Source organism: Rattus rattus, chromosome 1 (assembly GCF_011064425.1).
Source record: "Rattus rattus isolate New Zealand chromosome 1, Rrattus_CSIRO_v1, whole genome shotgun sequence".
Lineage (NCBI taxonomy): Eukaryota > Metazoa > Chordata > Mammalia > Rodentia > Muridae > Rattus > Rattus rattus.
The window spans coordinates 234,158,296-234,170,879 of NC_046154.1; the positions used below are offsets into that span (position 1 = coordinate 234,158,296).

The following is a 12,584-nucleotide window of genomic DNA, read 5'->3' on the forward strand; positions in this document are numbered from 1 at the left end:
CCGAGTCCTTCAGGGGTAAGCCAGAGCCCGCTGCCATCAGGCTCAAGTTTCAAGGGTTCCTCTATTGTGTGAAAAAGGAACCGAGGGAGGCAGCCTTCATTTGTCCACAGCACTTAGTAGGTACCCTGACACACAGTAGGTATTTGCTGTTGGCTGAAAGGATGGTTTACAGTTCCGAAGCTCACTGAAGGAAGCTAGTATATAGTCTTGCACTAAGTTGAGGGTTGGTGGAGAAGGGGCTAGACAAGGAAACGGAATTCAGGTCAACAAATTTACCAAGATGGATTTCCTATGGGGAACTAGCTCCAAAAGTATCTGAAGAGCAGAAATCAAAGAACAAAGTCAGTCCTGAGGGTGACTCAGAATTTAGCATCAGGAAGTTGCTGTCACCCTAGGACTGGAGGATAAGATGGTGTCACCTGATCTCAGGAGACCAGAATCCTTGGAGTGAGCTGGGTCCCAGCAGAGAGGATGCCATGGACTAGGCTCCCCAGGCAGTACACTCCATTGGAAATGAGAAACAGAATGGAGGATGAGGTGCCCAGCCAGGGAAGGCAGGAAAAGAGCTGGATAGGGCAGGAGGAATAGCTAGGCTCACTGAAATCTAAGTTTTCTGTTCCTCTAGCTGGAAGCTTGGAAACGGGGAATGCAGAGGTGACCCAGGTCCTAGCAAATGGACTGGGCTTTATCCTTCCACCATACAGTCATTGATGTGGACCTCCCGTGAGGGCCAGCTCGGCTCTTTTCAGTCACAGCAATGATATTCCCTTGCAGCAACCAGGGAGAAAAATCTAGCCTCTAAGAGGAGTGCGGCCGTCCAGACAACCATCACACAGAGAGATTGCTATCGCTGGATGCCCAAGCAGGGAGAAGGATGTCTCCTGGTAACTCTCTTCTGCCTCCCACCTGCTCATGGTCTTCCAGAGCCTCCCACTGGTCATACTGGGCAAAAAAGCCCAGTGAGTTTGTGAAGGCCATCAGGGAGCTGAGCAGGGTAGAAGAGGGTCCCTGTTCAGCTCATGGCAACAGTGCTCTGGTGTCGTCTCTCCCAGAAGAGGCTAAAGGGAAGTTACAGCATTCAGGTTAAGATACCCATAATGGTACTGAGTTCATTATCCAGTGACAGGCCCAGCTGGCAGCTCGGCAGCTCAGGAGAGAATCTTGCCAGGTAGAAAAACCTTAGCATCTAGCGCTATGTCCTAAACACCCTCGAACCCCACAACCTGTCAAGATTCAGCTCCCCTCAGGGAGAGCGCCCTGCCCTTCTGTGCATCCCTCCCTCTCCTGGCCAAGCTGCTGTTCATAGATAGCTCTCCTCTGGTCAGTTCTCATAATCCGACAGAGGCCTCCTTAACGGTTCCTTTCTTGGCAAGTTGTGGTCTCCTCTGAGTTTACAAGAGTGCTGGAGAGCTTGACTGCTTCCGGTAGTCTTTGAATCACAGCAAGGAGGTTAAGGGTTCTAGGCTTCTGTTTTTGTTTTTGAATCAAACGGAGCAAAATGTAACCCTATAAAGTGAGTGCAAAAACTAAAGTGCATACCAAATACAAGTGCTGAGAACAAGGAGCCTGCCCCCCCACGGCCCCCTCCCGCCACAACTGATGCCAATTATCATTACTGTTTCAATTTAAGTCTCCTAATCCCCAGCGCCTAACCCTTGGAGATGCTTAATTAGCGTTTGTTGAATGGCTGGAGAATTAATAATGAAAAGGATTTATTCTTGGGCTTGACCTGGTTTTAGAAAATTAATTATTCAGCATAAATACAAGAAAGGATTTTGATAATAGGTATCTATGCTTCATGAGGATCCAGACTCCAAACTGACCTGGTTTGCGAAAGTGGAGAGGAAAAAAAAAAAAAAAAAAAAAAAAAACCAACCAAACAAAACCCAGCAACACAAAATGTGGTTGCAAGCTGTTTCCAGGGAGCAGGGTCAGCCAGTTTCAAGAGCACACAACTCAAAACTGCATGAACATATACACGCGACCTAGTATCCCAAGCAGTGGATAGAATGACCCGTAGCTCAGTATCTAATACTCCCGGCCGCATTGGCGCCCTAGACCCTCCGGCGCGTATGCAGGCGGGAGGGGACAGGAATCTGGCGGCAGCCACGTGGGCTCCTTCCGCCAGTTCCCCACATCCTTTGTTTCCCACCGGCCGGAGCTCAGGAAGCTCTTTCTGCGAGTCACCGCGAAGGGGCGGCCCAGGAGCTTGGAGAGGCTATTTCCGTGCAATCCGGGCGGGCGGCAGGCGCGGGAGGGGCGTGGAGGTGGAGGCAGAGCAGAAGGCCCAGTGTTTGCTTTTATTTCATCCAACAGAAGGTTCTATTTGTGGAAGCGAACAGACGCTGGGGATTAGAGTTGGGAGGGGGCAGGAAAAGAGGGGGAAAAAAAAGCCACATTCACTACCACGCACAGGTCTTCCCCGGAACTACCGCGTGGGGGTGAATGACTGATAATGGAATTCATCACCTTTCCTCTCGCCCCTTCCTCCGGCTGCAGCCGCGACTTGGCGGCGCCCACAGCTCCACCGGGAGCTCCCCAGAGTGCAGAGCGGCGGGGGAACCCACCAGGGTAAAGGCGTGACCGCTGGGTCGCAGCCAGTTGCCGGTGCGGAGCCTGGAGGTGCGCGCGGCCGCCCGGAGCTCGGGATCCATTGTGTTGTGTGAATGATGCGCGTGCACCAATCGGCAGTCGTTTCGCCCCCGCTGCCCCGCCCCTCCCGCCCACTTCCCCGGGAACCTGACGTCACGGGAGCTTTTCCTCCGCCTCCTCCCTGGGCTACCAGCCCGCGGGCCTGCGGTAGGGCGCGCGCAGCCCAACCCCGGGGGGGCGTGTGCGCGCCCAAGGCGTCCCAGGACGTTCCCACCTGCGCCTAGGCGCGCGCGGTCGGGAGCATCTCCAGGCCTCCGGCCACCCCTACTGTCCCAGCCTCCAACTCCACCTCCTCTCCCCCTAAGTCTCCTCCCTCCGCTCCGGTGACTGCAAGCCGGGCGACGGGGCCGGAGTCGTCGCTGCCACCTCATTGCACAACCCGGCTTCCCAACTGTTTACACAGCCCGGGCTGTGAGTGTGTGTGTGTATACAGCGTGAGTCACCGGGAGGCGGAGGAGGTGGAGGAAAAGGAGAAGGAGTGCACTGGCCGGGATCAGTGCGGCACACACTCATATTCAGTCACTCTCTCTAAGCGCGTCTCGCTCGCTCACACGCCTGGAGCCCAGGAGCGCGCAGGATCCCGAGCGGCGCGGAAAAGTTGCACCGGCTTTTACTCAAGACTAATTGCTTTGGGAAGTGCGTTTGCTCGGTGAAGCCAACGAGCCTGCGGAATCTGTCCTCCAGGCTCAGCACCCGGGAACTCGGGCGGCCTCCACGTCCCGGGCTATCCACGGTCTCGGCAACAATAGCGGCCGCCACCGCCAGCGAGGCGTCCAGACCTGGTGCCTGCCGGGGTCTGGGGACCTTAGCCGGCCTCCCACCCTTGGACGCGTGGCCAGTGTGGTTCTCGTGTACAACATCAGCGTCCTGGAACTGCTCTCGTTTTGCTCCTTTTGGGGACCGATCCAAGCTCTATCTGCAGACTCCATCCCGCGGACTGGAAGTCGTAGCGCGGATCCAGGGATTTACAAAGCCGGGGCCGCTCCGGCCAGGGCCGCGATGCGGGTCGGTCCCGTGCGTTTTGCCCTGAGCGGCGCCTCGCAGCCCCGCGGACCGGCTCTACTGTTCCCGGCTGCCCGGGGCACCCCGGCCAAACGCCTGCTGGACACGGACGACGCGGCGGCCGTGGCGGCCAAGTGTCCGCGCCTCTCTGAGTGCTCGAATCCCCCTGACTACCTCAGTCCCCCCGGCTCGCCCTGCAGTCCTCAGCCTCCACCCTCGGCGCAGGGGACCGGCGGCAGCTGTGTGAGCGCACCCGGGCCCAGCCGAATCGCCGACTACCTGCTGCTACCCCTAGCTGAGCGCGAGCATGTGTCCCGGGCACTGTGCATCCACACCGGCCGCGAGCTGCGCTGCAAGGTAAGCATCCTGGGGCGGAGGTTGCGGGTCTGGATAGTCCACAGAAGTGCTTAAGTTCCCCACCCGGACCACGCTCCCGCCAGCGCTTGGCTCTGGCAAAGCAGATAAGGGCATTGAGTCGGATAAGGAGGGTATTTTGGTCAGCTTCGTCTTTTTGGAAGTTGAGGGGTTTCCTGTGGATGTTAATGGTGAGAGTTCGGCGGTCTAGAGGAAGTGCAGGGTTCGGTTCTTTTATCTCTGTTCTGTTCTTTGGCGCGTGGCGTTCCATTTAAGTTTGGAATTGCAATGGATTCCAGGGCCATGCCATTGCCCTGCTCTCATCCCCCTCCTCCCCCTTGTCCTGGAAGGACGCCCTGCAGTGGGTGCCTTCCTCGGGACTTGGAGCAACTGGCAATCTTTTTGCCGGAGGTTCGCGGCATGGTTTCTGCATAGACCGGAGTGGGGCTTCTACCTAGGGGATTCTGGACTTGAACTCCGGTTGGGACCAGAATACAGCCCACCCCAGGAAGTGTTAGGAGGGGGTGGTCTTAGGCCTGGGAGGGCTTATGGCCAGCGTCGGACTGTTGGAAAACTTCCAGTGGCTCGCTTCCACTCGCTTTAGTTTGAGGCCGGCAATTTTCCTTGCAACATTAGGAAGGAGTACAACTAGATACAGGATGGCCGGGCTCTCCCGGAGAGCGCCTAGCCGAGGACGGCTCCGCAGTCTGCGCTTTGTGAGTTGGACATCCTGTCTCCCGGCCACGGACGGCCCCACCGACTCCTTTCATTCTTCTGGAGTTAAAAGTGGCATCTGGGTTTCCAACAACTCACCTGAAAGCCTCCCCCACTCCACCCCCACCCCGCGTCGCGCCCCACCTCCCCGTTTGCTGCTGCCACCTACTGTCCACCCGCGTGAAATCTCAGACGCGTGGTCAAGCCCAGAGGAAAAACTCTTCTTGGTGGATGAGAACAGTTTTGGGAAAGAAACGGATGGGGCGGGAGGAGAGGGCAGCAGAGAGATTTTTTTCCCCCAGTTGGTACTAGAGCAGCCACCTCAGAGGTGGGGTGGGTCTGGGTCATTGTGCAACCCCTTCCAGTTCCTCCGAGCAGATAATAGCTGAATCCAGATGGTGACAGCCCGTGTGTCACCATTTCCAGTTGCGTCTAGGATATGAGTAACCGGACTGAACAAAAGGCCCTTAAAGAGACCAGCCAGCTTCTTAGAGGATTTGCTACCCATTCTGGGGGTGGGGCAGCCAGGGTGGGTGGGGGTCCAGTAAACAAACAGATGGGAAAAAAAAGACTGTATAGAGGTTCCTATCCCCTCCTGTGAGGGCTTCCAGGCTGCTTCGACCTGAGTCACAACCATAGGCAGGAGGCATAAGGCTGCTTTGTCAGTCTCTCCTTCTAAGTCATCAGTTCCTTCTGACTAATGACAGCTCTGCGTGTTTGCTGCCTCAGCTTCCCCGTGGAGGCTGCAAAGTCACCACATTCCTTAACTGAGCTCTGCTGAGCCTCCTGGGTTTGCAAGGAGACACATGCATGTTTAGCTGCTGCTTTTTCACCCTTAGGGATGCCGGGGTACATTGCACAGGCTAGGAAGAGTTACATCAGGGAGCTGGGCTTGACTGCCAGGAGCTGATGACCCTTAAAAGACAAAAGCATGTGCAGAAGGCAGTTCTTCTAATCATCCTACAGTAGGGTTAGGCTTTGGTAGTGTGCTAGCCCAGATCCCAAGGTGTAGCTGGTTTTAAAGGCATCGTGGCAGCTGGAGCTTCAAGATGGGTAGAGAGAATAGCATATATGAATGGGGCTTGTTGCCATTGAAAGACAGAGATTGAGAACTCCAGACCAAGGTCATATAGGCCCTGGGAGGCAGCCCCCTGACTTTCTAGTCCCTTAAACCGGTGACTTTCTCTCCGCAGGTGTTTCCCATTAAACACTACCAAGACAAAATCAGGCCTTACACCCAGCTGCCGTCCCATAGAAACATTTCTGGCATCGTGGAAGTGATCCTCGGGGAGAGCAAGGCCTACGTCTTCTTTGAGAAGGACTTTGGAGACATGCACTCCTATGTACGAAGCCGGAAAAGGCTTCGGGAAGAGGAGGCCGCTCGGCTCTTCAAGCAAATTGTTTCCGCCGTTGCCCACTGCCACCAGTCAGCCATTGTGCTGGGGGACCTGAAGCTTAGGAAATTCGTCTTCTCCACAGAGGAGAGGTAGGCAGCTGCCACAGCACCTCTTGTGGCCTTTTGGGACAACAACAACAATCCCCCCCCCCAAAAAGAACCAAAACAAGGAAACAAACAAACAAAATAACCCCCCCCCTCCACCCCCCCAGAGGTACAGGTCATGCAGTTGGGTGCAAGATAAACTCAAGGGCTTTGTTCTTCTGTGCTTTTAGTCTTAAGTCCTGCAGCAGAGAAGTCACGGCCAGGCTTGGTCTATTCTCTGCTCCACTGGGCGGAGTATAGGGAAACCTAGAGACACCATGGTGTTTTTGTGGGTGCTACCTGTTGACTGGATGCCCTTCCTGCTCCTGTCCGAGGCTCAGGTTTATTTTCTCTTGTTAGAAAGGTCAGTCTTTTGGGGAAAAGGTTCACTTGTCCTTGACAGCACTGACTCCAAGAAGTGCTCAAATCCTTGCTTCCATCCGTACCTGGAAGGCATTACAGCTAGCTGTGTGGTTGTGTTTGCCGAAAATTATCCTTCCCTGCCACACCGAATTCCTGCTCCATTTCAGCCTGGGCTGCACCCCACCCCCCACCCCCATCCCCCAGTAGTTGGTTCACATTCTCTGGTGAGTTTTTAAGACAGCTCACCGGCTCCGTCCTCAGAAAAGAACCACAGTGAATAGTAAATGGAAGTTGGCATGCACTGCTAAATATAGTTCCTGGCTTACCTCATACAGGACAAGATGTGCTTGATAAGGGAATAAGGAGACATTAAGATTTGAAGTGGAGGCTTCACCAAGAGAATTCAGGAAGCAGCATGAGAGGCACCACACTTCACTCTGCAGACAGACCACATCCGTGGTGGGAAGATAGAGGCTGACTGTAGCATTGTCCTGTGGGAGTGAGTTAACATTCTCAAACATGGTGACACGGGACTTACCCTACCTGTGCACTTTTACCTTTAACACCAGGGCCCCCCAAACAGTCACCCAAGTGCCCAGAGTGTGCATTTGTGTCTGACCTGGCACTGACTATTGGAGTGTACCGATTAGCAAAGAGAAGCAAACTGTTCGCTGCGAGGAACTGTCCGGTTCCTGGAATGTGTGTGCTTCTTTGATAATGGCAATACCTATTTTTGAAACATGTGCTACACACCTCCTCACCGGCTTTTGAAATCTGCATTGCACAGGCCAGTGTCATGAGCATAGGGTTTGGTAACCCGAGGGTTAAGCAACGGCAGGCTGACGCTATTCATGTAGCCAGCACAGGTGCAGGGTTTTAGTAGTACAGGAGCCAATCAGGAGCAGACACCATGGGTTGAGTCATATTTTCCGTTTACAGAACCAATGGGTATTTTACATAACAGGGAGGTCATGCTGAGGACATACCGAGTTAGCACATGTATACTACACTCCAGGGAACAGGAAGGCTAGGGGGGGGGAAAAAGAAACTACCAGACCTTTGATAGGAAAAGGAACTGACCAGACGTTTGCATGTAACTTCACAACAAGTAACTTAACTAAAATAAAACAGGCCTGTTTCAGAGAAGCCAGCACTGGATGTTAGAGGTGCCCCATGTGGTTGGGCGGGTGCATCTTGAAGTTGTGGGTGGCTGGCCCTGTGTAAGGAGGCACCTGCAGCTTTGTAAGAGTTCCTTCGACCAAAGGTCTTCTGGACTATGGTTTCTTTACATTTTAGTCTCGGTTTCTGGACTTCCTTTCACGTTCTTCAATGACTTCTTTTACAACGATTATCGATAAAGCAGAGCCTCTCCTGTAGGATGAATATTCACGTACATTGATCTGCAGTCCTAGGAGTGTTTAAGAGGCCCGTAGTCCACCCTTCTGTCAGCCACTTGTGTTTGTTCACGTAACTTCTCTGTCAGGACTGAGTGTTCTTTGCCGTGAAACAAACAACCCAATAAATGTAATTAAACATTTCTCGTCCTGGTCCCACTCCGACTATTGTAGCTAGGACGCGGGTGAACGTGTTCACAGGCCTGGGCAGTCAGTGTCATAGTGTCATACACAGTAAGGGACTGTAGGATACACAGTCCCCACCGGAGGGAAAGGGACACATACCCTCACTCTCCCCAGACAGCTCTGTAGAACATGCCGGTCTTCCCCTGAAACCAGCTCCCCATTCTGCAATGTGGACTTTGCCAGTTGTGTAACCCCATTAGGATATCTCTCATAAGCTCCAGCATCATGAATATTATTTGAGACTTTGCATCATACCCTCCGCCCCGGGCACTCTGGATACTTTGCAAACATTTATTGCAGTTTGTATTGGTTTGTGAAATCGCTCGTCCTGGGTGTTTTCAGGGCCGTGCTTACTAGATGAAGGGGTAAATGACATTCCAATGGCCTTGGCTGTTAGTGCCCGTGGGCACTGTTATTGGGAAGGCCTTGTTTTCCCGTAGCAATCATGGTCTGAAAATGATAGCTCCATTTCTCTCTCCCACAGGACCCAGCTTAGACTGGAAAGCCTAGAAGATACACACATGATAAAGGGTGAAGATGACGCGTTGTCAGATAAACATGGCTGCCCGGCCTATGTGAGCCCTGAGATCCTCAACACTACTGGGACCTACTCCGGAAAGGCAGCAGATGTTTGGAGCCTTGGGGTGATGCTCTACACCCTTTTGGTTGGACGATACCCCTTTCATGACTCAGACCCGAGCGCCCTTTTCTCCAAAATCCGTCGGGGACAGTTCTGCATTCCCGAGCATGTTTCCCCCAAAGCCAGGTGCCTCATCCGCAGCCTCCTGAGACGAGAACCTTCTGAGAGACTCACAGCTCCTGAGATCTTACTCCATCCCTGGTTTGAATATGTCTTGGAACCGGGGTATGTTGACTCAGAAATAGGAACTTCAGACCAGATTGTTCCCGAGTACCAGGAGGACAATGACATTAGTTCCTTTTTCTGCTAATCCCAAAAAAAAAAAAAAAAAACCTCAGAAACCTCATAATTCTCACACATGGCATTTCTAATGATGGGCAGGCCCTCTTACATGGTGCCAGCCAGCTATGGGGACGGAGCACCATTGTCCCTGTGGGGCTCAGTGTGGTGCCACCTCTCGGGCTGAGTGACTTGATTTGACCAGCATGCACTCAGATTAGCTGCTCAACAAAGGTGCCCCCTTTTCGATGACCATCGTGACTGTCCCGGTGTCGGAGGCAGGGGTGCCACATGTTTTGAAGCTAATGGGCATCCCTCGTGGTCAGGCGTGGCGAACTTGAACATTTGAATGGGAAGGAAGCACTTCGCACAGTGGCATTTGAACAAGGTGGCAATTGGCTGGAGCGACAAGCCTGTCATCTTTGAACTTGTCTTAGAAGGCTCCCCTTGCTGCTGCAGTTTCTCCTACCAGAAGTTTCTTTTTTTCTTTTTAAACCCTTACTCTTGCTGCATACTCACCCATGACTCTGTTCCAGCACTGAACAGACAGAGTGAGAAACCCTAGAGCCTGCTTGAACCCAGACTCTTTCCCCCAGTGCTTGCCAAGATCTCTTCTGCAATAATTGTCTCCCACTCCCTACCTGGGGACCTGTCCCTTGCAGCTATGAAAGCAGTCACCAGCTAATTGTGGAAAAGTATTGGGAGATTCAAATTCTTGGCTGTTTCTGAACTCTTGACAGTAATGTTTTTAAAGAAATTAATTTGATCATGTGGAATCTGTTAGCTCTTAAGGCTCTCCTCAAATATAGCAGCATTTAGCCTGTGCTCCCCACACCCACCCTTAGGACCATCTCCGGGTGGAGCACTTTGTGTATGCGGACAAGGGTGAGGAGGCCCTTCAATCTGCTCTCTCAGGAGCATATGTGAACTGTCTTTGTGCTTCAGAGAACGTGAGTTTGAGACAGTCTTGCAAGATTCTCAGACTTCACTTCCAGAAGGAAACTGGACACCACCCTCCCATGGGTTTGCTGTGCCTCTGGCATCCAGGGTCTTCAGTTTCCCATGCTGGGCTCTTTGGGGTTCATGTGTTGTGTTGCTTGTGACCCTGTCTGTGAAGCGTGCTCTGGAGTGACAGAACCTCGAAAATGTGGGAAGGACTTTAACCCTCATCTGAAGCAGGTTCTCCGAGCTGTCTACCAGACATCCCTGCTTCGACTTCCCCAGGCGGGGACCTAGCCTCTGCCTGAATGCTTCTGGAGACGGAAACTTATTCCCTACAGGAAATGAAGCTTCTCAGAGAAACTGCCGAAAGTTGCATTAAAAAAAAAAATTACAGATGAAATAGCTGTCACTGTCTGGGACAGTGCCGAAACCAGGTAGTTAAACGGGTAACAGAAATACTGTCTTCTGAGAAATGGCACAGAAGCCGGCAGGCATCTTTAAGGGCTATGCCTAGGCAGACTACTAACATTGTGAGAATGCCGTGTATACCTCACGTACTGTGTGCTTTATATTTGTACATTTTACCTTTTATACATATGTCCGATTGTCGTCATTGGGCTCTGAGGCTTGTTTTGTCGTCTGTGTCTGTCTGAGGAACCTGTGTGTCCAGAGCCACGCGAAATGTGAATGACTGTTGGCAATGTAATCTTGAGAGGATGGTGGGACTTGGGGAGGAGCAGGGCCAGGCCTCTGTTGGTATTGCCCTGCTCCTGTATCTATGATACATTCCCTGGCTGAGGACTTGGAGTTGACCTGGGCATTCACCAGGACAGCTGGAAACACTAGGTCTCCTTTGCGTGTGTGGAAAGGTAAGAGTGGCACATTGTTGCTAACTTGTAGAGAACTTTTAATAAATATGTTTTCGTAAAGAAATATGCTGAGTTTCCTTTGTGTGCACTCTGCCTTCCTGTAGCCGTTCCTGGCCACAATGAGATAGCCTTTGACTCTGACTGCAGTGTCTCAAGAGACAGCAGAGTCAGACGGGTGGGCTACTTTTTCTCCCCTTGAAAAGGTCTTACTATATAGTCCTGCTCGGCGGCACAGAATCGCTATGTAGACCAGGCTGGCCTCGAACTTACAGAGGTCTTCATGCCTCTGGAATTAAGGCATGTGAAATTATGCCTGCCTGGAATCTGTTCTTTTCTGTGTGTCAGCAAGCATGCATACTTTAATGGGCAGGGCTTCCTTGCAAAATTAGGTTGGTGGGTGCTGTGGTCTGGGCTGGAAGTACTGGAGGGCAGCATAACATGGAATTTTGAGTTCAAGAGTTGAAGGGTTGGCTGGCTTTTGACAGGCTTGGATGGTTCACACCTGTCTTGCCTTTCCAATACAGTGGAAGCTGAGACAGGCATGTGAAGGGTTCAAGACCAGCTTGGGCTATATAGCAAGTCTAATTCAAAAGCGCTAAAATGAATTCCCTGGCATTTGACTTGACGATTTTTTTTAGGTTAGGGAAATGAGAATTTGAGAAAAGCTACAGATACCCCAAAGAACATTCTAGAATTGTTTACCACTCTATTCACCCTGAGAGAGGGCCATGTGGGTTCCAGAAGACACCTGCCTTCCCTAGCTTTAGAGCTAATTTTAGTAAGATGGGTAATGGCATTTCTTTCTGTCTCTGCCCCCTCTGTAAGTCTAAATATTAAAACAAGGAAAAACTGCTTAGAAAACATTGACTCACAGGGATGACTGATTGAGTGAGGTTTCTCGCTTCACTATGTCTTGAGAACCTCTTAAAGCAAATTAGACGGATTAAAATGGTGTGAGCAAAGAGTGGGGAGGGGCTCCCACATCTCTGTCCCGACCTGAGGCCCTGCTGACTGCTGATGGCCCCCGGGTCCATGGACAGTGCACACTGGAATCTGGGCTATTAGCAAAGAGAGAGAGGAAGTTGTGAGGGCATTGAGGGTAGATAGGGAAGAAATGCTGGGAGGTGCGACGGAAGATCAGAATGTACGCGAGTCAAGTGTGAAATTCTCAAAAAAGTTAATAAAACACATGTCTTAAAGTAAATAAAGCCACAAGGCTGGGGAAATGGCTGTTTGGCTATAGATGCCTGCCACCAAGGTCAACAAGCTTAGTCTGATTCCCAGGACCCACCTGGTGAGAGAAGGGAACTGGCCATTAAGTTGTCCTCTGACTTCTGTAAGCTACTGGGGCACAAGCCACTGCACTCCATTGCAAGTATGGTGAATTCCCATGAAGACAATGTCAAATCTAGAGCATAAAATAGGGCCTGTCCATCCCTGTTTGGCACTGGTTCCCAAGGCAACCACTATGGGATACACTGTTATTTTTGTTTTGTTTTAATTATTTAACTGTATGCCACAGGGTACTACTATTGTAGCCCAGGCTGCTGTCAAACTCAGTCTTGCTTCAGCCCCTCAAATGTATCATGAGATACATTTTTATAATAAAATTTTTATGAGAATTTTATACGTGACTACTGTATTCACATCTTTTCTATCCCTCATTGACCCCCAATTCCTCTCGAATCCACCTCACTCTTCTCAAGCCC

The 12,584-nt window shown here is 51.7% G+C and overlaps 1 protein-coding gene across 1 annotated transcript; it reads left to right on the top strand.

Annotated features, from left to right (window-relative positions):
* Positions 1–2,964: 2,964 nt before the first annotated feature.
* Trib1 (tribbles pseudokinase 1) lies at positions 2,965–10,939 on the top strand. Its single transcript, XM_032915911.1, has 3 exons — positions 2,965–4,011; positions 5,916–6,208; positions 8,630–10,939. The coding sequence occupies exons 1-3, from the start codon at positions 3,652–3,654 to the stop codon at positions 9,093–9,095; spliced, it is 1,119 nt and encodes a 372-aa protein (XP_032771802.1). The 5' UTR covers positions 2,965–3,651; the 3' UTR covers positions 9,096–10,939.
* The last annotated feature ends 1,645 nt before the right edge of the window (positions 10,940–12,584 follow it).